Genomic DNA, 24,683 nt, shown 5'->3' with positions numbered 1-24,683 from the left:
CCTCATGGTTTCATTTTTTTTTCAGTTTCCTCTTCTAGAATTTAGTAAGCCAAACCAGAACTTTCCCTGAACTGAATATTGAGTTTAATTGTGCTGTGTTCATGATTACACAGCGTTTACCCACAATTACTTCCTGTTCAAGTTCCTGTTTGCTACTGTGCTCTGAGAACCCACCTAGGTACTGGAGGTCCTGAAAGGAGTGAAGGGCAAGCCTGAGACACAGCCTTCTCCCCGAAGAAGTCGTCAGCTAGCAAAGTGGGCACCATATGACATCATAGCTACAACCAGTCCCTGCTGTTTGGAGTCAGACCAAAGGGCTTAAAAGTAGCCAGTTGTAGAAATCCCACTTCTGGATATTGATCAAAGAGAAATGAATGCATATTCATTCGAAAAGACACATACGAGAATGTTCATAGTGGCTTTTTCCAGAGTAGTCCCCAACTGGAAATAACCCAAATGGCATTGACATTGAATGGATAAGCAAATTGTGGTATATTCATGCAGGGCATTAAAAGAAAAAATGAACACTGACATGCACAAAAACACATGGATGAATCTCATAGATACTATGTAGAGTGAAAAAAAATCCAGAAACTGTTCATTCTCATTTATATGAAGTTCAAGTATAGGCAAGACTAATCTTCCGTATCAGCCTTAAAAAGGAAAGACATTCTGACACGTACTACAACGTGGATGAAACTTGAGAATGTTACGCTGAGTGAAATCAGCCAGTACTATGAACTGAATATGTGTGTCCCCCCGAACCAAATTCATCTGTTGAAGTCCCAGTTCCCAATGGGATGGCAGGTGGAGATGGGGCCTTTGGGAGCTAATTAGGTTTAGATGAGGTCATGAGGGTGGAGACACCATGGTGGGACTAATGCCCTTATAAAAAGAAGAAGTGATAAGAGATTCTCTTTGTCCCTCTGTCTCTCTCCATCTCTCTTTCTGCAAGCATGCATCATGGAAAGGGCACATGGGGACATAACCAGGAGAGCGCTCATAACAACCTGATCATGCTGGCATCGTAATCTTCAATTTCTAGCCTCCAGAATCATGAGAAATACATGTTTATTTAAGCCGCCCAGTCGATGTTTATTGTTTAAGCAGCCTGGCAGGACTAAGACCACCAGACACAAAAAGATAAACGCTACATCATTCAACTCACATGAATTACCTAGAGTAGCAAGTTCATAGAGACAGAAAGTAGAAGGGTGGTTGCCACCGTTAGGGGCAGGGGAGAATGGGGTGTTGTTTAATGGGTATAGAGTTTCAGTTTTGCAAGATGAAAAGAGTTCTGGTGATGGGTTGCACAACAGTGTGCAATGTACTTAACGCCCCTGAACTTTGCATTTAGAAATGGTTTATCAAAACCACAATGAGATATCACCTCACACCTGTTAGAATGGCTGTCATCAAAAAGACAAGAGATAAAAAGAGGTTGGTGAGGATGTGGAGAAAAGGGAACACTTGGGCACTATTGGTGGAAATGTAAATTGGTACTCCATACTATGGACAACAGTATGGAGGTTCCTCAAAAAATTAAAAAATAGAACTACCATCCAACAATTCCACTTCTGGGTATAGTATATCTGAAGGAAATGACATCATTGCTTCAAAGAGGTATCTGCACCCTCATGTTCACTGCAGCAATATTTATGATAGACAAGACATGGAAACAACTTAAGTGTCCATCAGTGGATGAATGGCTAAAGAAAATGTGGTGTATATAAACAATGGAATATTATTCAGCCATAAAAAGGAGACCCTGCCATTTGTGACAACATGGATGAACCTCGAGGGTACTATGGTAAATGACATAAGTCAGACAGAGAATAAGACCTGGAGATGTAATGTACACCATGGTGACTATATTTAACAATACTATATTGTATATTTGAAAGTTGCTAAGAGAGTAGATCTTAAAAGTTCTCATCACAAGGTAAAAAAATTGCAAATATGTGAGGTGAATGATGTTAACTAAATTTATTGTGGTAATCATTTTATAATATATATTTATATCAAATAATTATTTTGTACATATTAAGATAATACAATTTTGTGTCAATTATATCTCAATAAAACTGGGAAAAAGAAATGGTTATGATGGTAAATTTTATTTTTTATATGATACTATGATTTTTAAAAGTTCTTAAAAATAAATAAATCTTATCTATGAGGTAGAAGTCAGACAGTGGCTCCTTCTGGAGTGGATATTTCCTGGGAAAGGGACAAGAAGGTTTTCTGGGGAGCTAGAACGTATCTGTATTTTGATCTGGTGGAGATTACATAGGTGTAGTATGTATGTAAAATGTAGTATGTATGTAGTATGCATGTAGTATGTAAAAACATATTCTGTTGTAGGCTTAAAACTGGCGTCCCTTATTGTATATTTGTTATACTGCAACAACAACAAAAAAAGGATCTTGTTTAAAGGTTGCTGGTTCTCTTTTCTAGTAGAGATTTCCTATTCAAAAGTGTTCTATCCTTACCAGACATGAATATGTTTCCCAGGGAATGCGTGGGCTCTGGAGTCAGAAGACCTGGGTTTAAGTCTTAGTGCTGCCAGTTTATAACAGGGAGCCTTGGAAAAGCTACTTAACCACTTTGCAACTTAGTTTCCTCATCTGTATGTAATACAGGAATCATACAGTGGCGATACCAATGCATGGAAAGGATTTAGCACCCTTTAGTGTTAAATCAATATTAGCTTTTCCCCATTTGCTTTTTTTAATTGTGATAAAGTATACAAACATAAAATTTACAATTTTAACCCCAATTTTAAAGTGCACAGTTCAGTGGCATTAAGCTCATTCACATTGTTCTGCAACCATCATGACATCCAGCTCCAGAACTTTTTCATCTTCTCAAACTGAAATTCTGCATCCATTAACCCATTGACTTTCCCTCCCACTTCTTAATTGGGGTAAATAACACGTAACATAAAATTTAACATCTTAACCATTTTAAGTGTACAGTTCAGTTCACCCATCATTCTGTAACCATCACCATCATCCATCTCCAGGACTCTTCATCTTGCAAAACTGAAACTCGATATCCCATTAAATAGTAACTCTGCATTCTTCCCAACTACTGTTCTCCTTTTTGTCTCTATGATTTTGACTACTCTAGATACCTCATGTAAGTTGAATCATACAGTTGTCTTTTTGTAACTAGCTTATTGCACTCAGCATAATGTTCTCAAAGTTTATCTATGTTGCAGCATATGTCAAAATTTCCTTTCTTTTTAAGGATGAATAATATTCCATTGTATGTATATGCTAGATTTTCTTACCCATTTATCTGTTGATGGACACTTGGGTTGCTTACACACTTTGGCTACTGTGAATAATGCTGCTATGACATCAGTATACAAATATCTCTTCAAGATCCTACTTTTGCCTTTTTTTCATTTTCAACCCATTTGTGTCTTTGAATCTAAACTGCTTCTCTTGTAGACAGCATATATTTGGATCATGCTGGCTTTTATCCATTCTGCCAATACCTGTCTTTGGATTGGAGATTTTTACAATTAAATTAATTACTGATAAAGAGGGACTTTTGTCATTTTGCTGTTTTTTTTCTATATACTTTACAGCCTTTTCATTCCTCATTTCCTGAATTACTGTCTTCTTTTGTGTTTAGCTGACTTTTTGTAGTGAAACATTTAAATTTTCTTATTTCCTTTTGTGTATATTCTGTAACTGTTTTCTTTGTGGTTACTATGGGGATTACATTTAACATCCTAAAGTTGAAACACTCTAATTTTCATTTGTACCAGCTTAACTTCAATAACATACAAAACTCTGCTTTTATACAGTTCTGTCTCCACTACTTCTACTTATTAATGTCACAACATGACATCTTTATACATTGTGTGTCCAAAAACATAAACTAATAATACTTTTTATAATGTAATAGTCTCTTAAATTATGTAGAAAATAAAATGTGGAGTTAAAAACCAAAGTTACAATAATACCAGCTTTTAGGCTAATAATTCTTTTGTAAAAAAAGGTGTAAGAAAAGTCTCTTAAATTGTGTAGAAAACAAATAGTGGAGTTACAAGGCATTTCTACAATAACATTAGCTGTTGAATTTTATAATCGTCATTTGCCTATCTTTAGTGAGATCTTTATTTCTTCATGCAGCATTGAGTTACTATCTAGTGTCCTTTTGTTTCAACCTGTGTTCATGACTCTCTTTAGCGTTTCTTACAGGCCACATCTAGTGTTAGAAAAAAAAGTCCCTAAACATTTGTTTGCCCAGGAATGTGTTAATTTTCCCTTCAAAGGTTGAGGAAATATTTTGCCAGTTAGGATTCTTGGTTGACAGTTTCTTTCTTTCTTTCTTTCTTTCTTTCTTTCTTTCTTTCTTTCTTTCTTTCTTTCTTTCTTTCTTTCTTTCTTTCTTTCTTTCTTTCTTTTCTTCCTTCCTTCCTTCCTCCTTCCTTCCTTCCTTCCTTCCTTCCTTCCTTCCTTCTTCCTTTCTTTCTTTCTTTCTTCTTTCTTTCTTTCTTTCTTTCTTTCTTTCTTTCTTTCTTTCTTTCTTTTCTTTCTTTCTTTTCTTTCTTTCTTTCTTTTTCTTTTTTCTTTTTTTTTGCTTTTAACACTTCGAACATATCAGTCCACTGTCTTCCAGCTTCCAAAAGTTTCTGACGAGAAATCTGATCCTAATCTTACTGAGGACCCCTTGTACATGATGAGGCGCTTCTCTCTTGCTGCTTTCAAGATTCTCTCTTCATCTTTGTTTTCTGACGGTTTGATTATATTTTGTCTCCATTAGAGTCTCTCAGAGTTTATACTTCTTAGTGTTATTTGAGCTTCTTGGATGTTTATCTTCATGCCTTTCATCAAACTTGGGACATTTTTGGCTGTGATTTTTTCAAATAATCTTTGTGACCTTTCTGTCTCTCTTCTCCTTCTGGGACTCCCACAATATGTATCTTGATTTTCTTGATGCTTTTCCATAGATCCCTTAGGCTCTGTTGACTTTTCTTCAATCTTTTTTTCTTTCTGTTCTTTCAGGATTTCAATTGTCTTACCTTCATGTTCACTGATTGTACTGTCTGTCTACTGAAATCTGCTTTTGAATCCCTCTGGTGTATTTTTCATTTCAGTTATTGTATTTTTCAGCTCTAGAATCTCTTCCTGGTTTCTCTTGAGGTTTTCCTTGATATTTACATTGTGTTCATTCACTATTTTCTTGACGTTCTCCACGTCTTCCTCTAGTTCTTCAAACATCTTAAAGATGGTTGTTTTAAAGTCTCTGCCTAGTAGGTTCTCCATGCGGTCTCTCACTGGGACATTGTTTTCCTTTGAATGGGCCACACTTTCTTGTTTCTTAATATTAGCTTTTAATTACTAATAGTAGCAGTCCTAGAATGACCTTAAGAGTTTCTTAACTTTTTCAAGTTTTTGTTTCCTTATATGTCAGAGGAGGATTGTGATATTTTATTAATTCAATAAATATTTATTGGGCTCTTCCTATGTGGCCCCCAAATTCTTTGACACTCCTTTCATTGACCCATAGGGTCTCCCCTTGACTATAGGCTCTCTGACTGTTTGATTAATAGCATATGTCAGCAATGACCTTGTGTCTGTTTCCAGATCAGGCTTTAAGGCACTATCACTGTACACTTTCTATCTCTTGGGACACTCATTCTTGGAATTCAACCACCATGCTCTGAGACAGCTCAAGCTACCAGTGGAGAGGCCCACATAAAGAACCAAGGTCCCTGGCTCAGAGCCCTGGGTGAGCGCCTACCTCAAAGTCAGCACCAACTTATCAGCCACGTGAGTGAGCATCCTAAAAGCAGGTCCTTCAGCTTCCAGTCAGGGCACCATTGCTGACACCACACAGAATAGAGATGAGCTTTTATTTATAGTATCCTCTTTAAAACATTAATTTGCTAATATTATTTGAAATCTATTCTTTAGGACAGAGCTGTCCAAGAAATATAATGTAAGCCATGTATATAATTATATATATATATATTTTAGTAGTCACATTAAAAAAGCAAAAAGAAGCAAGTAAAATTAATTTCAGAGAGAAATTTGATTTAGCCCAATATACCCAAAATATAATTTCAACGTGCAATAAAGATAAAAATTATTTATGGGATATTTAAAAATTTTTTTTCATACTAAGTACTTGATATTTTGGGGTGTATTTTGCACTTACAATCACATCTCTTTCAAAATGTTCAATAGCCATGTATGGCTAGTGACTACTCTGTTGGAAAGCGTAGCCTTAGAATGAAAGATCTGGAAGGCAAACTACTGCATCTCTGCCCCTATCTCACCGAGGAGGAAAGTGAGACACAGGAAGTGACTTGTCCACACCCAAGTGAGTTAAGCAGTGGCACCCCTCGACCCCCTGCCAAAGATATGTCCATGTTCTAAGTCCTGGAACCTATGAATGTTACCTTATTTGGAAAAAGGATCTTTGCAAAGTAATTAAGTTAATGATCTTGAGATGAAGAGATGATCACAGATTATCTGGTTGTGCCCTAAATCCAATGACCAATGTCCTTGTAAGAGATACACAGAGGAGATTTGACAGACAGAAAAGAAGATGACTGATACACAGAGAGAAGCTGATGTGAAGATGGAGGCAGAGATGGGAGTGATGCAGCCACAAGCCAAGGAAGCCAAGCAATGCCAACAGCCACCAGAACTTGGAAGATGTAAGGAAAGATTCTTCTCTAAAGGGCCTGTAGGCATCGATTTCAGAATTGTGGCAGAATACATTTCTTCTATTTTTAGCCACCTATTTTGGGGATAATTTGTTATGGAAGCCACAGGAAACTAACATACAAGTTTGAGGCTTGGACTTAAAGAGATCTGGGATTCTATTCCCTGCCAGAGCAAATCTGCCCTCTCATTACCTCTAAAATCTTTCCAGTGGCCAGCATTCATTCTTTTAGAAGCAGAGTAGACCACACGGGGGATCTGGTGGCCTAAAGGGCCCATGCCTGTTGTATAGGGAGCTGCTGCCTTCTTGCTCCATGTGACACCATGACATGTGACACTGTACCATCTCCTGCCTTATTTACTCAAAGGACCTCTGCTGCTCTCCCTGCTTCTACTCTTTCCACCTTCAATCTATTTTCCATATAGTATTCAGGGTAATCTTTAAAAGAAAACCCATAAGTCATATCAGGCTATTTCTTTGCTCTCAACCCTCAATGGCTTCCCGTTCACTGCAGTGAAATCCAAACTTCTCAGTACATCTACAAGGCCTGCTATTGTATGGACCTTGTCTTGTATGTGTTCTTCCCACTCCAGCCACAGAGACCTTCTTGCTGCATCTCCAGCATGCTGAGCACACTCCCTCTCCAGGTCCTTTGCATTGGCTGTTTTCTCCCTCTGGAACCCTCTACCCCGATAGCCCCATGGCTCACCCTCTCATGTCCATTCTGATCTTCGCTCAGAGGTTCCCTGGTCATAAGGGATTTCCCTGGCCACTGCCACTCTTCATTCCTTTACCATGCTTTAGTCTTCTTTACAGTATGAATCTCCATGCCACCTAGTATAGATTTTTTTCATTTATTAGGTTATTGTCCATCTTCCCCACTAACTCTAGGAAGGCAGGAACTTTTGTTTGTTTTATTTAGCAGTATGTAGAACAGCACATAGCAGATGCTCAATAAGTTAAATCCTAAATGCTTGAACAAATGAATGAGTAAGTAGAGGAATGCAGGCTCCATGTAACTATAACTTCTTTCCTAGAGAAGTCAGAATCTGGATATTTAGGTAAAATTCTACCAAATGTGAACCAACAAAAATTTCACTGGGCTGGCTAAAAAGATGTACCCAGGGGCCATTAGCTTGAGACCCCCGCCCTATAGGATCTGGGACCAGTGGGAACTGTGCTCCTCCATCTTCAGATGGTGCAGCCCCTCCAGGAACTGAGTGGTTCTCTAGGATCTGCCAGCCTTTCCACCCCCAGGGCCAAGCCCCATGAGGTACTGTTTGTTGTTACAGACCAAAGTCATCCAGAGCACCTTGTTCAAAAGGCAGGATGTGGGCTGCAAGCTTCCAGCTCATCAGTTCAAAGGAAATCTACTTTGGCAGCAACGTCTCCTGGGATGTTTTCACAAGCCTCCCTGGGAGGTGATGAGGCCTCTTAAAGGACTAATAATAGACAGGCATGTCCAGTTCCCCAAACATGTCAACCTTAAAAGTAAACGCTATTTTTTTCCTCGTTACCTTTGAATGACTGCGTAGGGAAAGGACATTCTGTTGTGACAGCCATCGCTCTCCACATGCAACTTGGTGATGACTTAGACTCAGCAGCTTCCAGGCCAAATCATCATCATAGAATCTGAGCTTCATCAGGCAGAAGTTCAGTGCAGCTGGTTCAACTCCATCCTCCTTCACCCTGTTGTCACCAGGATGCTTTGTAGTTAGGCAGGTTGAACCACCATTCAACAACAGCGTGACTTTGGGTATCTGTCTTAACCACTCTGAGCCTTGCTGTCTTTATCCATAATGAAAGTTACTGGACCTACACAGGGTTGTACCTGTGACACCCACCTAGCAGCTGATGTGTATTGTAATTGAACACATACTGGATGTGGGTGCTTGTAAGCGGTAATGTCTTTTACATTTCCGTTCACTCACTTGTTCACACAATTACTCCCTCATTCAACCAACATTTACTGAGCACTGAGGAGGCGTCAGGCACAGAGCTTGACGCCAGGTAACACAATGGTGAGCAGCACCTGGCCTCACAGCCCAGGTCTAGTGCAGGAGTTTATAGTCTAATGCAGCGCTGGGTTCCCAGCATGTGGGGCATGGTGGGGGGGATGTTTAGACACAGTGCCTGGACAGGGCACTAATCACACTGCATTGCTCCTGTAGACAATTATTACTCTTTTGGTTACCTTTCCATCCCTCAGATTCCATCCAGGAGAGAGTCTCTGTTGCATATAAATGTGTCTTTAACATCTCTAACGTTTGTTAATCTTCCTTCTCAACAAATAAAAGAAGACCTCAAAAGCAGATGTTCTAGGCAGCATCTGGAGAGATTTTAATAGCATGGATACCTCTGGCTTTTCAAACTCAGAAGCCAGATAGAGGTTCTTTTCAGATGATGCACAGAAATTAGCAGCTTTTGTGAAGATGGGTCAGGAATGAATGAAAGTTGAGGAAATACCGACCTATTAAATTTCTCCCCACCCTCTTTATCAGCCCCATTTTACAGTTGAAGCTGCGTCTCTTTGTAGAGGCGATGGACAGAAGGCAGAGAGCTCTTTTCTAAATGGCCAGGCAAGCAAAGCCAAGAAGTGTCTTTGTGGTGGAGTTAGATATGTATATAAAATAGTGATTGCTCTTCCTCTCCCTCTGCAGTACGTGTGTACGTGTGTGTGTGTGTGCGTGCGTGTGTGTGTGTGTGTGTGTGTGTGTGTGTGTGTGTTAAGTGTGCGGAGCCAAAGGCCTTTTCGAATGAGTGACAGCGGGAGCCCATCCCTCCAAGAGACGCGTGCAGAATGACCAATGGCAAAGATACTGGTGGATGGGTACCAGTCTCTGCAGAGGCGGGGGTGGAATCCGTCGGGCCCACCCTTTACACCTCCACCGCTCCCAGCTCTCAGTTCCCCCGGGCGGGGAGCACTCAAGGTGCTCATCTCCTTCATGCAACCCGGGCCGAGGACGGGGTAGGGGGCGAGGTTCAGATCTAAAGAACCCAGGCTGCGGTCCCCGCGCCGCAGCGCTGCGGCTGAGAACACTTCGCAAGGAGGCCGGCCGCCTCCGGGTGCCAATATGTAAAGCAGCTGGCGGCACGGGGCGGGGCCTGGACTCAATGCAAATGAGGAAGGCGGGCTCTGCACGGAGCTCCGCCCCCCTCCCCCGCAGCTGGGGCCAGCGGTGCCAAGCGCAGCTGGACGAGCGGCGGCAGCTGGGCAAGTGACAGCCCCAGCTCCGCGCGCCGCGGCCGCCAGAGACGGCGCAGGGGAAGCGCCCGCGGCCCCGGGCGCAGAGCGGGCCGCCTCCTCCAGCGCCTCCCGGGCCCGCAGCCCGCGGTCCCGCGGCCCCAGGCCGGCACCTCTCGGGCTCCCGCTCCCCGCGCGCAAGATGGCTGACCCGGCTGCGGGGCCGCCGCCGAGTGAGGGCGAGGAGAGCACCGTGCGCTTCGCCCGCAAAGGCGCCCTCCGGCAGAAGAACGTGCACGAGGTGAAGAACCACAAATTCACCGCCCGCTTCTTCAAGCAGCCCACCTTCTGCAGCCACTGCACCGACTTCATCTGGTGAGAGCGCGCCGCGCAGGGCACCTTCCCGGGGCCCCGAGGGCAGCGCGGCGCGCGGGGACCCCCTCTCCGCGCCTTCCGCGTCCGCCCTGCGCCGCCCCGCGCCGCCCCGCGCCCCGCGCCCCCGGGCTCCCAGCTCCGGACCCTTCCGCGCTGGACTCCCCGGTGGACGGTCCTGTGGCTTCCCGCTCCCCGGGGCCCCAGACGGCCGGCCGCCGGATACCTTCTGCCCTCTCTTTTCCTCCCGGCTGCCTCGGAGCGCCCAGGGGCTGAGGCGCGGGCGCCCTTTCCCTACCGGGCTCCGAGCGCGGGGGGCTGGCCCTCCCCGGGAGGGCAGCACCTCGAGTGCCCTCTCGCGCGGGGTTCGCTATCTCTCCGCCTCCTTCCGGGCTCGAGGCATCCTCACCCACTTCCCTCCTTTCCGGGGGCAGCGCCCTGGGTGTCCTCTCTATCTCCCTGCGGGCATGGGGCATCCTTTCCTTCTCCTCTGTCTCTGGGGGCAGCGCCCTGTGTTATCTCTTACTGCTTGCTCCTCCCTGAGGGCCTGGGTTCCCCTTTCCACTCCTCAGTTTTTCCCCTTCACATCACTGCGGGGACCCCCCCCCCCCCACCCCGCGCTCCGTGGTCCCTCTAGGCATGGGGAATCCTTTCTCTCTTCCCAGTCCCCCAGGGAACACCACCGCCGCGGGGGCTCTCCCATCCTCCCTCTGGATGCGTCTTTTTCTCTTCTCTTTCCCTGAGGGTACGCGGGCATCTTTCTGGGCAGATCTCCTTCCTGCCCTTCGCCCCCACCACGACGGAAACGCTTTCCCCCATCCCGCCACCTGGTGGTCGCAGCCTCCTCGCTTCTGCCTTCTGAGGGAAGTTGGGGGTTACTGCTGAGCTCCCACCTACCCCCTCCTCCCCAAAGGCGGAAGACTCTTGGGCACCCGCCTGTGGCTGGAAGGTTGCACCTGGGGTAGAGGGGCAGGGGGAAAGGGGGAAGGGGGGTGACTGTGGGGGAACTGGTGGCTGGGCCCCTCGGGCTGTCTGACATGCCTCCTTCTGCCTTTCCAGGGGCTTCGGAAAGCAAGGATTCCAGTGCCAAGGTAGGCTGTGGGGCTCTGGGGATGCAGTTTGTGGGAAGAGATGGTGAAAAAGACTTTCTAGGAGTAACTGAGTTAGGCAGAGAGTGAAGGAATCAAGTCTGTCAGAGCGACCTCCAGATCTAGGAATTCATCACCTCGAAAGGATCTTTAAAAGGGCTGTGTGTCTGTGGGGCAGTGACGCTCTGTCCTGAAAGGGCCGATGGAGCTGGGAGACCCTACTGGCCAAGGAAGTGCATTCACCCTTCTCCCTTCCCAGCACCAGAAGAGTCAAAACAGGTTCTCTAGAAGCTATCCTGCCTGGCTAGTCCTGCTTCTGGAAGAAGTGTCTCCAGGGGCCATTTCTGGGAGGACCCCTCCTCCCTAACTCCTGCTCACGTGGCCTTCCTCATCTCACAGAATGAGGTTCTGCCTCTTCCCCAGCCTCACAGAGGTCTCCACAGGTGGCTGCTGCCTCCACAGATGGTGCATCCCCTTAGAAAGGTGACTGTGGTTGTCCCCTGGGCCTCCTCCCTCTCTGAGAGAGGTGGTACCAGATGGGGTGCTTCTCAGATCCTGGTTTAAATCACCCTTTCTGTCTTCTGGCTAGATACAGGAAGGACTCTAAGGGTCCCTGCATCTGGTTTGAGATTCTTGACCCCAGCCAGGGATGCCTAGTGGTGACTTTTAATCATGTGGAAAGTGGCCCTGGCTGTGTCTGGTGGCAGATTTACTCTCTGCATGCCAGATCACCTGTAGCCTGGTTTATCCCTCAGGGTGTCAGATATTGTTTTGAATTTGATGTCAGCATTTTAGAACTGGGAGATTTCGCAAACGTATCAGACTTTGCAGCTTCACGTTTGCTGAGCATTGGTCCCACTTTCTTGTTAGAACCATCATTTGGAGCTGAGAGCAGCTGTTTTCACGGACAGGGTGCACATTCACCATTTTGTCGCAATCAATCCCAACTAGGCCTGCTTCATCCATTTTTGGCCCTTATAAGGCATTTGAGTTTGCAACCTCTGGTCTGGAAAGTTCCCCCTGTCCCCCAATTTTAGGTCAGGGATAGTTGAGTTTGGTGAGAAAATATCACATTTTGGGATACGTCGTAGGGGCAAGATTGACTGCCCTGGTGAGCTGGGTTTAGATCAGGGGAAGAAAGCATTTGAATATTAAAGAGCCTGAGATGTGACTTAGCTCTGACTGACAGTTTTGTTGTGGCATCTCCACCCTCCAGAGAGAAGTAAAGCGATCCTGGTGAGTGTGGGTGGAGGTGTGAGTTGTACAGAATCCCGCAGCATGGCACTGCCTTCTTCTGAGACTCAGAGTCCTCTCACCTGAGCAGCTCAGCCGGTGAGCCTTGTAGACCAGCCCCCATCCCGTCTTTTTTTAACCAAGGTTTGGAGCCCCAGTTTTACACACTGCCCAGAGGACTTACACATCCCTTTAAATGGCCTTGGTGCAAATGGCTGCATTGTTTTCTAGAACTTTGACTCCTCAAACAGAACACCAGTGGTGCCTTAGCACGGAAACACGTAGAAGACCTTTGAGGTTACCTCTCACTCCCGTGAGTCAGTTTCTGTCTTTGTTTCTTGCTGAGGTTGGGGGTGATTTTTGAACATTTTTACTGCTGTTTTCCTATCCCACCTGCTCTGCCGTTATTAATGGTTGGGAAAGTCACTCTGAAACAAGCAGGTGATGACGCAGCTGAAGCAAGAGATCCTCTTTTCCAAAGCCGGGAAAATGGTAGGACTTTTCTAGTGCATTGCGTAAAGGAGAATTAAAGTTTCTGTTGAAATATGGCAGCTTTAGAGGTAGGGGTGCTTAGCTGTTTTTAATCACCTTTCATTTTCCCTTCTCCCTGAGAGGCAGTGTAGGGTGGTGGGCACGTGCACAGGCTGTCAGGCCATCACTGGGGTTTAGATCTTGGCTTGAGACTTCCCAGCCATGTTGTTTAGTCTCCCTGTCCCTCAGGCTCCTTGTCTGTAAAATGGGTCCAATAACAGTACTTACCTTAAAAAATTGCTAAGCGGCTCCAAGTTGTTGTAGTGTGTAAGACGTCTGGACCAGAGCTTAGTACAGAGTAAGCACTCGGAAAATATCAGCCCTTATGATGTTTCCAAACTACCCCAGGGGTGGGGCAGCTGGTGCGGGAGGAGACTGGCTCTGCAGGGTTGCTTTGCTATGGAACCAGCTACCAGGTGAGAGTCAAAAATCCCGCTGTGAATATCTGGTCACCTGTGTCACTGCTTTGGTAGTGTAGTCCATTTGGGCTGGAGTGGAAAGGAGCAAGAGGGGCATGGGGCAAACTGACAACCTCTGAAACTGAGCTGCTTAGGGTCTCCTGCTTAGGGACAGGCAGGAAGGAAGGGGGAAGGTTATCCTCGGGTGTTCTCAATAACCTAGGACTGATTTTGGAACTGTAGAGAAGTTCCTTATCTGAGTATTTTTGGCTCCTCTTAAAGTGAGTCTAATTAAACTGGGATCCACATTTTATAGAAAATGCTTAAGGTTTTATTCTCTCACCAAATTCAGAAGTCCGGAGCCCAGGCTCCTATGTTCTTTTCAGTTTTCTGGTCCACCATCCCAGGAGTGAGAATTATCTCATAATCCAAGAAGGATGCTGGACTATCCAGTCCTCATATCTGTCCTTCAGCCAGCAGGAGGAGAGAAGGTAAAGAAAGGCTTACTGTCCTGGGAGTTGCCACAGACACTTCTGCCTGTAGGCTGTGAGCTGGAACTTAATCACATGCCCACACCTTGCTGCAAAGGAGTGTGTGGGAAATGTGATGTTGATTTCAGGTAGCCATGCTCCCAGATAAAAGCTAGGGTCGGTGGGGGGTGGTTTCCATTTCAGAAGTAGAAGGGGAGACAGGATCTAATTTCTGCCATTCTTGGGTAGGAGGCGTGTGGGATGATCATAAGGCCAGGACACTACTGGGCCCCAAGGCTGCACTGTGCTGTCAGGAAATTGAGGATGCTGGGATGGGTTGGAAGAGGGAGGATGGAAAGTCCATAAACCCTGGGAAATGATGGATTTCTGTGTGCTCAGGGCCACCTAAGAATATGTTTTCTTGCTTTTGTACTGCTGGGGGACAAAATTCTGGATTGACTGACATATAGTTTCTCTCTTTTTGTTTCCACTCTATTTTCTATAAAACCATTCTCTGTGAGATAGTTTAAGAATGTCTCTGGTGACAGGGGACAGGGACTGAGAATCTGTTATAAAAGTGTCTACATTCTGGCTTAGAAATGGGACCCCCTTCAGATAAACAGGGCAGACTTCTCCCCATGGCATTCTTTAGAGGATGTGCCTTAATTGTCATTAAGACAAGGCTTTGGGTGGAATTAGACTCTTACCCCAAGAAGCTTTTGCATTTTGAGCAGAGAGAAAAAAAAAAGTCATTTTAGTAGAAATAGGGAGGAAATGAAATTGAGGTTCAGAATTCCCAGCATGGGATTGGAGTCAGATAGAACAAGGTTTGAATCTCTGCTCTGCCACCTGCTTGCTGTGTGAACTTGAGCAAGTCATCCATCTATAGTGGCCTCGGTCTCATCTGTAAAATGGGCTAATAGTGTCTACCTCTTAGGGTTATGATGAGGAGTAGTGAGGTGGTACAAGAAAAATATCCATAAAAATATCCAGAAAAATATCGATAACTCTTAAGTGAGATGATCATTATTACTTGATTAGCTGTAGGAAACGGTCAAAGCTGGACAGAGTTAATTCGGGAACTTATTAAATCACTAAGTGTCTTTTGTGTTTTTAGATGGGTTTTCTTTTCAGGTAGGTTTCTTCACAGACTTTGGGTGACACCAGTGGGTCTGGCCCCAGACAGCCAGCTTGTTTAGATTGTCTTTTCTCGCCCTTTTTCTCGTGAGAAAAATCTAAACCTGCCACGGACTCTCTAGAAAAACCCCGGTGCACTAATTTTCTGATGATGAAGACCTAGCAGTATGATTATAATGAGTAAACCAGTTCTTCCCTTTCCTGTAGAGATTAGAAAACATGTTTCTCAAACTTCTAATAGACATTATTCTTAAAAATCCCCCAAGCATTGCCTAAATCCAACCATTGCTCTTTTCCTCAGCATCAGCTTTATAAGATACAGGTTTATTTTAGTCTGTAGTTAGCACATAGAGATTAGAATCTGTACTTTTTTTTTTTTTTTTTTTTAAAAACCAACAGTCAAAGATGAATCTAAGGTTAATTGTATTTTTGGCATGTTTTCCCCTAGGAACTTAAGAGATGATATCCTGAACGTCAGGTTGAACTTTCTCAGTGAAGTCATAAATAGGGTCTTTTGTGTGTGTGTGTGCAGTCACCAGGTCAGGCTGCTGGGAGACTCTGTTATTTCACTTCCCCCCTCTTCCCAGAAGCAGAACCTAGAGGCCTGCAAGGGAGGCTCCACTTACCTCCTGGCTTCTTCTGAATGTGTCCTGAGGGTTCCCTGTGGATTAAAGGCAGAGGCTTTTCGAAGTTGTGTCTGTTGGTTGGGCTTTTAATTTATTTTTCCACCTGAAGTGGGATTTGGGGCTTAAAGTCCCAAATGAAAGAAACATTTTTAGGTAGGTTAACTCTGGGTCTTGAAAAGGGTTGATCTGTTGAAAAGGTGATGGCCGGTTCATTTGAAGTTGTAGAGCACTTGGGAAAAGCTTGAAGCTTTGTCACTGGGCAACAGAAGTCTTTTCTAAGTAAATATGGAAAATATGACCTTTGAAAATCTAATTGATAATCTGAGAACACAGGTTCTTAGAAACTAATTTAAAAATATGTGCTTTCCAAGTATTAGTGATACTCCAGGTACTGCCCAGAACCAAACACAGCATGTTTATGGTATATTTCGGTCAATAAAGAAAAAGATGTAAGGGGAGGGGATAGCTCAGTGGTAGAGTGCCTGCTTAGCATGTGCAAGGTCCCGAGTTCGATCCGCAGTACCTGCACTGAAAATAAATAAATAAACCTAATTACCCTCCCTAAAAATAAAATTTAAGAAAACATTTAAAACAAGAGAAAAAAAAAAAACCAAGAAGATATAGAGAAGTTCATTGGTCAAAAGGTTAAACCAAAGACTTGAAAAAAATTTGTATACATTCTTGCTGGTGGGGCGTCTATTTCCTCTCTCTCTCTCTCTCTCTCTCTCTCTCTGTTTCTGCCTGTTTTTTGATTTTTGTTTCTGTTCCTGTCTCTCTCTCTCTCCACACGTGCACATACATCCACACGCACGTAAGTAGATCAGTATATCACAGCTTTGAGAATATGCATCTTTTGATGCTTTTCAGCTATAGGTGGTGAAGTTATTAAGTACAGTGTTTAACCCTATGGTTTTTTTTGTCTTTGCAAAAAAGTCCAATTAATTCTTGGGCGGGGGTGGGGGATCAGCTGAAGAGTTCATGTCTCTGGCTGATGTGTTCAAAAGCGTGGGCCCTTGTCGTTCTTGGCATTTGAGCTAATCTAAGGATTCTTTGACTTCACTCATCCTATCTCTCCACTGAAATTGTGCGACATTCTATAGATAGACTGTTGGCCTTTTTACAGAGTAGACAAAATCCGAAGTGTTTACATGTGGCATTTGGAGGTGTGATGGCTGCTTAAGAATCTGGTAGGAAATTTATATATTTACTATGCAATCCATTTGTTCATCCATCCATCCATCCATCCTTCCAAAAAGTGTTCACTCATTAAAAGTGTTCTCTGTGTCAGGAATTAGATTAGATGGTAAGAATCCAGTGGTGAATGAGATTGAGAAGATCCTTAATGTCGTGGAGTTTGCAGTGTAATGGGGGAATAAGACATTCTACAAATCATTGCACCAATATTTAATTTCACTCTTGTTAAGTACCTTGAAGGAAATGTCCAGGGTGCTATGAGAATGTATAGGGGATGCTAACCTGTGTAATGATTGAGGATAGAGTCAAGGAATTCTTTGGTCTGAGCATTAAAGACAAAAAAAAAAAAAAAAAAAAAAAAAGACACACAGTTTCTCATTCTCTGAGGTAATTGATGAAAGTCTGAGCTGTCAAGGAGCCGGAGCCGAAAAATCTGAATTGTGAAGCTGCTCATATCCTGGATAAAGATACATAGGAGGTCTTATCTCTGTGACATTCTATGGAGAAGCCCTGAGTCTTTTATTTGTGCCATAGTTGGAAGTGAGATGAATATTTGGTAGAATTAGGCGATAACTTTAAGATGGTTTCTCTCTCAGTTTGACAGAAAGAGAACTTGATCTCCTCTGAACTAATAACGCAGACAAAACGCTGACTTCCTTTTTGTTCAGGGGTTGCAGTTTGAGGTGGCTGTTCTAATGCAGAAACATCAAACCATTAGAGGTGGAGGGCAAGTCTGAGCCAATAGATTGAGGATAAATGAAAAGAACGCGCGCACACACAGACACACACGTTCTTTTTCAGATTCTTTGCTATTATAGTTTATTACAAGATACTGAAATGTAGAACTGAATGACTTTGCTGTACACCAGAAACTAACACAACATTGTAAATCAACTCTACTTCAATTAAAAAAAAGAGAGAGAGAGAGAAACAGCAAAATCTGCCAGTGAAAGGCATTTGTGAGCCGAAAGCCAGTTTTCAGGGGCACAGGGTTACTTGCATCACCTCCTGTATACCTTCCTCACCCTGAGTCCATATCTGAGTTTCTATAGCTCTTCATTCCATTGGCTTCGGCAGTGCTTTCTCTTATTTGGAAGCTAACTTATAAGAAGTTTCACAGTGAGCAGCATTGACTCAAGTATAGAGACAGATCCTTTGTCAGTTCCCTTTCCATCTTTCTGATTCCATCGGGGAGAAAGTCTCAGTTTGGTGCTAACGTGTTGTTAACACCTCTCTAACACAAACCTGGGCACTTAGTAAATGTTCTTTATTTTTTATTGTAAAGGGACAACAGGGAATTAGGAAGACATAAAGATATGTTGGTTTCTCCCTGTCACCCACTTTTACCTAACGTGAAGCCTCATCCTGTTCTGCCTCTGGGCCTCGTTTCTTACTGGCCGTTCCTCCTTGTGAACAGGGAAGGGGAGTTCAGCGTCTTTCCGGGAGCTGTTTGGTGTTGGAAGGATGCGCGATGCTGCAGAGGGTGGAAACGCACAGCGGCTTGCAGGCTCTGGTGTGGAAGAGGTGGTAGCCTTTATTCAGAAGTGTCAGTCTTTTGATATTACCGTTGTCATTGTCGTTGCTATTACCTTTTTGTTGTCCTTTGCCTGTTGGTTTGTGTCTCCTCGATGTCTCTCTTTTCCTCAGCCCACGCGCAGAAAGTTGCCCTGCTGAGTCAGAAGGGGCTCATCCTCTCCTGTTTAGTCTTGGCATTTGCTCAGTAGATGGAAATTCACTTTGCTCAACAAATACCCGTGTTCCTGGAGGAATTCTAGACTCTTTCTTCTTTTACCTTGGCACTGCTCAGTGGACCAGACTTTGGGCTTCTGGATAGGCAGTATAAATTGGTCTGGAGAGTGCATGCTCAGAGACCAAACAGACCTGATTTCCAATCCTGAGTTTGTCTCTCCACGGCTCTATGACCCTGGGCTGGTAAATCATGATCCTTCCTTTATTCACCCTCCATCTGTCCATCCATCTCACCACTCACCTGCCAATCCATTCCTCTGTCCACCCAGTTTTTCCATCCGTTATCCACCCATCCATCTATCCATCCATCCATCCATTATCCATCCATCCACCTCTCCATCCATCCATTATCCCTCCATCCATCCACCTCTCCATCCATTCATCCATTTCCCCATTCATCTATCCATCTATCCATTCACTCAGTAAATGTTTACTGAGTGCCTACCATGAATCAAGTACTGTTCTAAGCACTGGAGCTAGAGCAGTGAACAAGACAGAGTCCCTGCCCTCAGGGAATTTACATTTTACTAGAAGAGCAATGAGTAAGTAACTTAGAAGAAATACAGCATATAATGTCAGGTTGCAATTTTGGCTTTGAAGAGAAATAAGAAGACACTGTGCTTGCCCTTGAAGACCTTCCTGGCCTTTTAAGGGGAGAACAGCACATGGCCAATGACTTCTGATACAAATATATACATGAGAAGTGTTACACCCAGGGTGTGAAAAAAGCTTCGAATGACGTCCTTACTCCTGGGAGGGGTGGGGAAGGTTCTTCGGAGGAGCTGACATTTGGGAATCATCTCACAGCAGGAGTAGGAGTTCCCAGATTGACAAGGGGGCCGGGGTGGGTGTTTCAAGCAGAGACGCGGAGGGTCATGCAGGAAGGAGGAACAGGAAGGAGGGTGTGTGAGGGAGGAGCGGGTGGGTGGTGAACGTCACATTGGAGGGTCTGGACCTCGTGAAGGCAGGGTAGTGACTAGGAAGTGGCTGTTGTCATTGCTTGAAAGCAGGGTGGGTGGGGGCGAGTGAAATGTTTGCAAAAGAGCATGAGAGGCATTTTGAAACCATAATTGCCATGACTCAGATCCTGAAATTCCAGGCTGATGAGGGTGGAGGTCAGGTAAGAGAAGCTGTGGTGCCCCTTTAGAAGCAGTCGAGGAGTATTATCAGAGCATCTCAGGGCTGTTGCTGTTCTTCTCAACCAAAAGAGACGTCTGGATTTTTATGTCAGTCATATTGTTGATTATTCTATTTTGGGAGGTGGTTACTGGGTTATTTTTATGGCTCTAACAATAGGAATATTGCTCCTCACTGCATCCTTAATCGTAGAGGGCCCCAGAAATTATTTTTTCTCTAAAAGGAATCCGCCCACTCCTTTTCTCTCTTCCTCCTGCTATCACTCACTCAGCTCCTGTTTATTGAGCACATGCTGCCCTGGTGGTGAAGAACTTGTGCTTTGGAGATAGAAAGGCATTGGTATCAATCTTGGCTTCTGGCTACGAGACCTTGAACATGTTACATAAAGTCTGTGAGCTTTGGTTTTTTTGAGGTCAGAGACAGCAGGAGAACTTAGTTTGTAGGGCATGTGGCAGGTGTTTCCTGAGCCCCTTGCCTGACATACAGTAAGCGCTTGATCAACAGCTATTTCCATGGTTCCCATGGCTGGGCACTGTCTTGTCCTTATTGAGTTTATAATCTTGTTGGGGAGGCAAGACGAATGCTCCTGAGTCAAGGACGTGGGGCAGGAATGAATGTGCTTCCACGTCATGGTCAAGAGGGTTCGGTGAAACTGACAATGGATCTGAGAGGCGTGCTCAGCTGTGGTCAGAGGTGATTTGAACGTGGGTGAGCGCAGTGCTTTCTGTGCTACGATTTCCTGGCTTTCGATGCTTTAATTTGTGGGAAACCTCAGAAAGCTGAAATGAAATCTGTGATTGCCCCATCAGCTGCCTCATTTTGAAAATATGTTGATGGTATATCGACTTTAAAGAGATTTCTGACCATTTCACCTCTGAAGTTTGGGGGTCCCTTCAGCCCCTGGGTGGAGTGTTTATGTCCTCTTTTGGATTGAAGAGGAAGCTGGCAGGTAACATGGGGGAAGGTAAGGGGATGGTCTACAGGACTGTCTCTTGTGATGATGGAGTTTGACTTTTATGGGATAACTCTAGTTTAAAGACCTTCCTTCCCTCCTTAAAAGGTGGGGATCATTCTTTAGAGTTTAGGCAGTGCTGCAACTGAGAATTTTGATAGTTACACGGATTCTTCTGTGGGTGGCAAAATAGATGGTTGGGAGTATTAATAATTCTATCTGGGCCAACAGTACACTTAGGGAAGCGGGAATGGCGTATAAGAAGGTGAAGGACTGTTTTCTTGTTTTAATTGAATTTAATTCTTTATAGAAGTGTAGTTGATTTACAATGTTAATTTCAGGTGTATAGCAAAGTGATTCAGTTATACATATACATAATATATATATTTTTCAGATTTTTTTCCATTATAGCTTATTGTAAGAAATTGAATATAGTGCCCTGTGCTATACAGTAGGTCCTTGTTGTTTATCTATTTTATATATAGTAGCGTGTATCTGTTAATCCCAAGCTCCTAATTTATCCCCCCCGCTACTGCCCCTTTGTTTGTTTTCTGTTTCCATGTATCTATTTCTGGTGTGTAAATAAAAAATTCTATTTTGTTTAGCGATCCATCTTTTGGTGGCTGGCTTTCTGTTCTTCCCAGGATTATGTTGAGAATCCTTAACATGAGATCCAAGTCTGCCTGATGTGGGTCCTCCCACACCTCCCCTTGCACCACCCTTCCATTCACGTTTCACTCTCTGGCTGAAGACCCGACTGGTCTTCCTCTGTATGACACAGCCCTGCCCAGCCCAGGGCTTTTGTACATGCTTTGTCTTCAGCGTGAATTGCTCTTCCCTCTCCTCTTCCCCCATTCACCTCCTCCTCATCCTTCAGAACTGCGCTCAGAGGTCGCCTCTTCAGAGAAGCCTTCCCTGATCTTCCAAATCGGGGTCCCCTCTGTACACTCTCATAATCCCTTGTCAACGTTCACATTTTCAAACTGTATTTTTATTTGAGTGTTTGGCGTTTGTCTTCCCTAGGTGTTGTGAGAGTAGGGACCACATCTGTATCATTTCCTGTTGTATCTGGAATACCAGCTCCATACCTGGCACATGGTATGAGCTTGTAAATACTTTTTAAACAAATGAATGGTATAGGGGAAAATAATTTAATTGAGGGAGTCCTTAGATTTGGATTTTGGTGCCAGTTTTGCTATAGCTTGATCTGTGAATTTTATAAAGAGTGTATCACTTCCTAGTTTATAAGCTCTGATCATTTTTGTTTGAACCAAAAAAACCCTGCCCCCATTAAAGCCTGTTGGGAAGTGATTTTCTGAAATATGCCAATGCTGCAGTCTTAACTTTGGGTGGAGCCTCAGGCCATGTCCGTGTTTCTCTGTGAAGGTAAAGAGTTTCTCCACTGAAGTGCCTGCCTTTTTTATCATAGACCCTTGTAGACTGGCGTGGAAAGAATTTCTTTTAGCATAATATAAACTGGAAGCTTCTAGAATGACCATCAGCAGTAGAATAGTGGGTACACAATGGAATACTATACAGCAATGAGAATGAGCAGACTCCAGCTGTCCACAATGCGGATGACTCTCGCAAACACCCTGTGAGCTAGAAAAACACCAGACACGAAAGAGTATGTTCTGCATGATTCCGTGCACTTGAAGTTCAGGAACAGGATGGTGATTATCCACAGGGGGCCTGGGGGGGACTAAGAGGGGTTACCGGGGTGCTGGTGATGTTTCCTTCTCTGGGTGCTGGTTGTGTGGTGTGTTCAGATCGTGAACGTTCATGGGGTTGTACATTTGTGCCCACTCTTCTGTTATGTATATTACACTTAAACAAAAACATTGAACAGGCACCAGGTTTCAAGTCACTGAAGCTGGATCTGAGAAGTGTTGGTTGGGACTTTCAGAGTTTTGCACACAGAAGTGAAATCCGCATGGGAGACAAGCACCTTCTGGAGTCAGCCATGGAGGGATGGGCTGTTTGCCTTCTTGGGGAGGTTGGGGGACATCTGCTTGCCATTTCAATGTTGCCCATCGGTTGCAAGCTGTAAAACAAGGAAGCCAGGGCCTTCTGACAATTTTCCCACCCAATAATGTAGCTCTGTTAATACCAGGAAAACTTGAGCTCCTAAACTATTTTTAGTGCGTGCATTTAAAATATTCTCTATTTGCTAAGGTATTAGTAAGACTGTGAAAGCTGCTGTAACAGATAAGCCTTGACGTCTCTGTGGCTTGACAGAAGGGGATTTATTTCTCATTCATGGCACAGATCACTGCAGACGGTCCCGGTCAGGAGCTTTCCACTCAGTCACCCAGGGCTCCTGGCTCCTCTCCGCTGGGCTGGTGGATGGGAGAGAGGGAACAGGAGACAGCTCACTTATTTCACAGCATTTCAGCCTGGAGGGGGTGGATATCAGTTCTGCTCACCTTCTTTTGGCCAGAACTTGGGGATAGGGCCACGTCAGCTGCAGGGGTATTGGGACATGTGGACCAGCTCTCTGTCCAGGAGCAAAAGAAAACGCGGAGGTGTGGGTGAAAATAGCAAACCTTGCTCCAGTCCCCAAAGCCATGGTTTCCTTTGGGCTGGAGTATCCGATGACTTCGGTAAAACTGAGAGGTGGAACTCTAGACGTCTTTATCTTATCAAACGTGTGAGGGGGTGTTTGGGGGAGAGTGCGGTCCATGTGTTGCTGAGAGTGAAATAAAGGCGCACTCTTTTAGCTGGTAGAACAATCTGGTTTTTGTCAGAATTTCCAGCTTTCCCACCAGTTAGAATTCTTGCCTCTTCTGGTTGCCAGTGGACATCATAAGCACTTTGATCTGAGTCAGAAATGGCTTCGCCGAGATAACGTCTTCTGGAAAAGCCTTTTGCTTGTGGTCATGTCTCCTATGGATGAGTCCTTTGGTGGGTCTGCTTTTGGATGTTTGACTGGACACCTAATTTGACTGGACGCAATTACTCGTTGTATAACGAACCCCCTCAAAGCTGAGTGGCTTCAAATAACCACCCTGTGATGTAGCTCTTGTTCCTGTGGGTCAGTAATTCGGGCTGAGTGCAGCTGGGTGGTCCTCCCGCTGGTCCTGGCCATGTCACACGTGTCTGGGGCCTCGGCTGGGACACCTGGGACAGCTGAGGCCTTTCTCCGGGTGGTGTCCTCTTCAGTGGGCGGGCCCGGCCTTGGTTGCAGAGTGCCTCTGGAACTACACGGTGTCACTTCTGTCATCTTGTCTCAGTGAAAGCCAGTCACATTCCAGTCCCAGAAAGAAAGGGGGAAGTAGAGGGGGAAGAGACTCTGCCTTTTGATGGGAGATACCACAGATAAAGTGTGGCATTTTGGGGGACCTACTGGACCAACTTCAGTGCAGCTCTCCCGACAGCCCAGCTCTCTGAAAGCTCTGCTGGACTAAACTTGACTCTGTGGTGGGTCCCAAGTGAGCACTCACCCCTTCCACCTAAGGAGAGGACCTACCTCGTAGGGAAATGAAAAGACCAAATGCTTTATGTAAAGGACCCAGCCCAGGGCTCAGTGCACATGAAACACTGAGTACTACCACCATTACTGCTGAATATCACGTCACCACGGATTGTCACCATCACTACTGAACACCACCATGTCACTACTGAACACACCACCATCATCACTACCAAATGCCACCACCATGACTACTGAGTACACTACCATCTCTGCCGATTACCACATCTCTACCACGTGTCACCATCATCACTACTGAATGCTACCACCGAGTATTGTCATTATTACCACCATGTTCTGCTGTGTACTTGGCACTTCACTAAGCACTTAATATTCATAACACATGTCCTCTGCCCTTGAAGAGGGAGAGATCTCAGAAAGAGACAGACATGTGCGTGAATCTGTGTCGCCCAGCGTGGCCCGTGTGATCACAGAGCTGCGGTGGAG

At 44.7% G+C, this 24,683-nt stretch overlaps 1 protein-coding gene across 2 annotated transcripts in view; it reads left to right on the top strand.

The window, feature by feature from the left end:
- Positions 1-9,857: 9,857 nt before the first annotated feature.
- Positions 9,858-24,683, top strand: part of PRKCB (protein kinase C beta) — a 297,800-nt gene continuing 282,974 nt past the window's right edge. For both annotated transcript variants that reach the window (XM_032460851.1, XM_032460850.1), the window contains exons 1-2: positions 9,858-10,252; positions 11,309-11,340. In XM_032460851.1, the coding sequence (XP_032316742.1) occupies positions 10,080-10,252; positions 11,309-11,340 (205 nt within the window). In that variant the 5' untranslated portion in view covers positions 9,858-10,079. The remainder of the gene's footprint in view (positions 10,253-11,308; positions 11,341-24,683) is intronic.

The sequence above is a fragment of the Camelus ferus genome, chromosome 18 (genome assembly GCF_009834535.1).
Source record: "Camelus ferus isolate YT-003-E chromosome 18, BCGSAC_Cfer_1.0, whole genome shotgun sequence".
NCBI lineage: Eukaryota > Metazoa > Chordata > Mammalia > Artiodactyla > Camelidae > Camelus > Camelus ferus.
The sequence above is the reverse complement of the archived record's forward strand: the minus strand, read 5'-3'. Positions and strand labels throughout refer to the sequence as shown.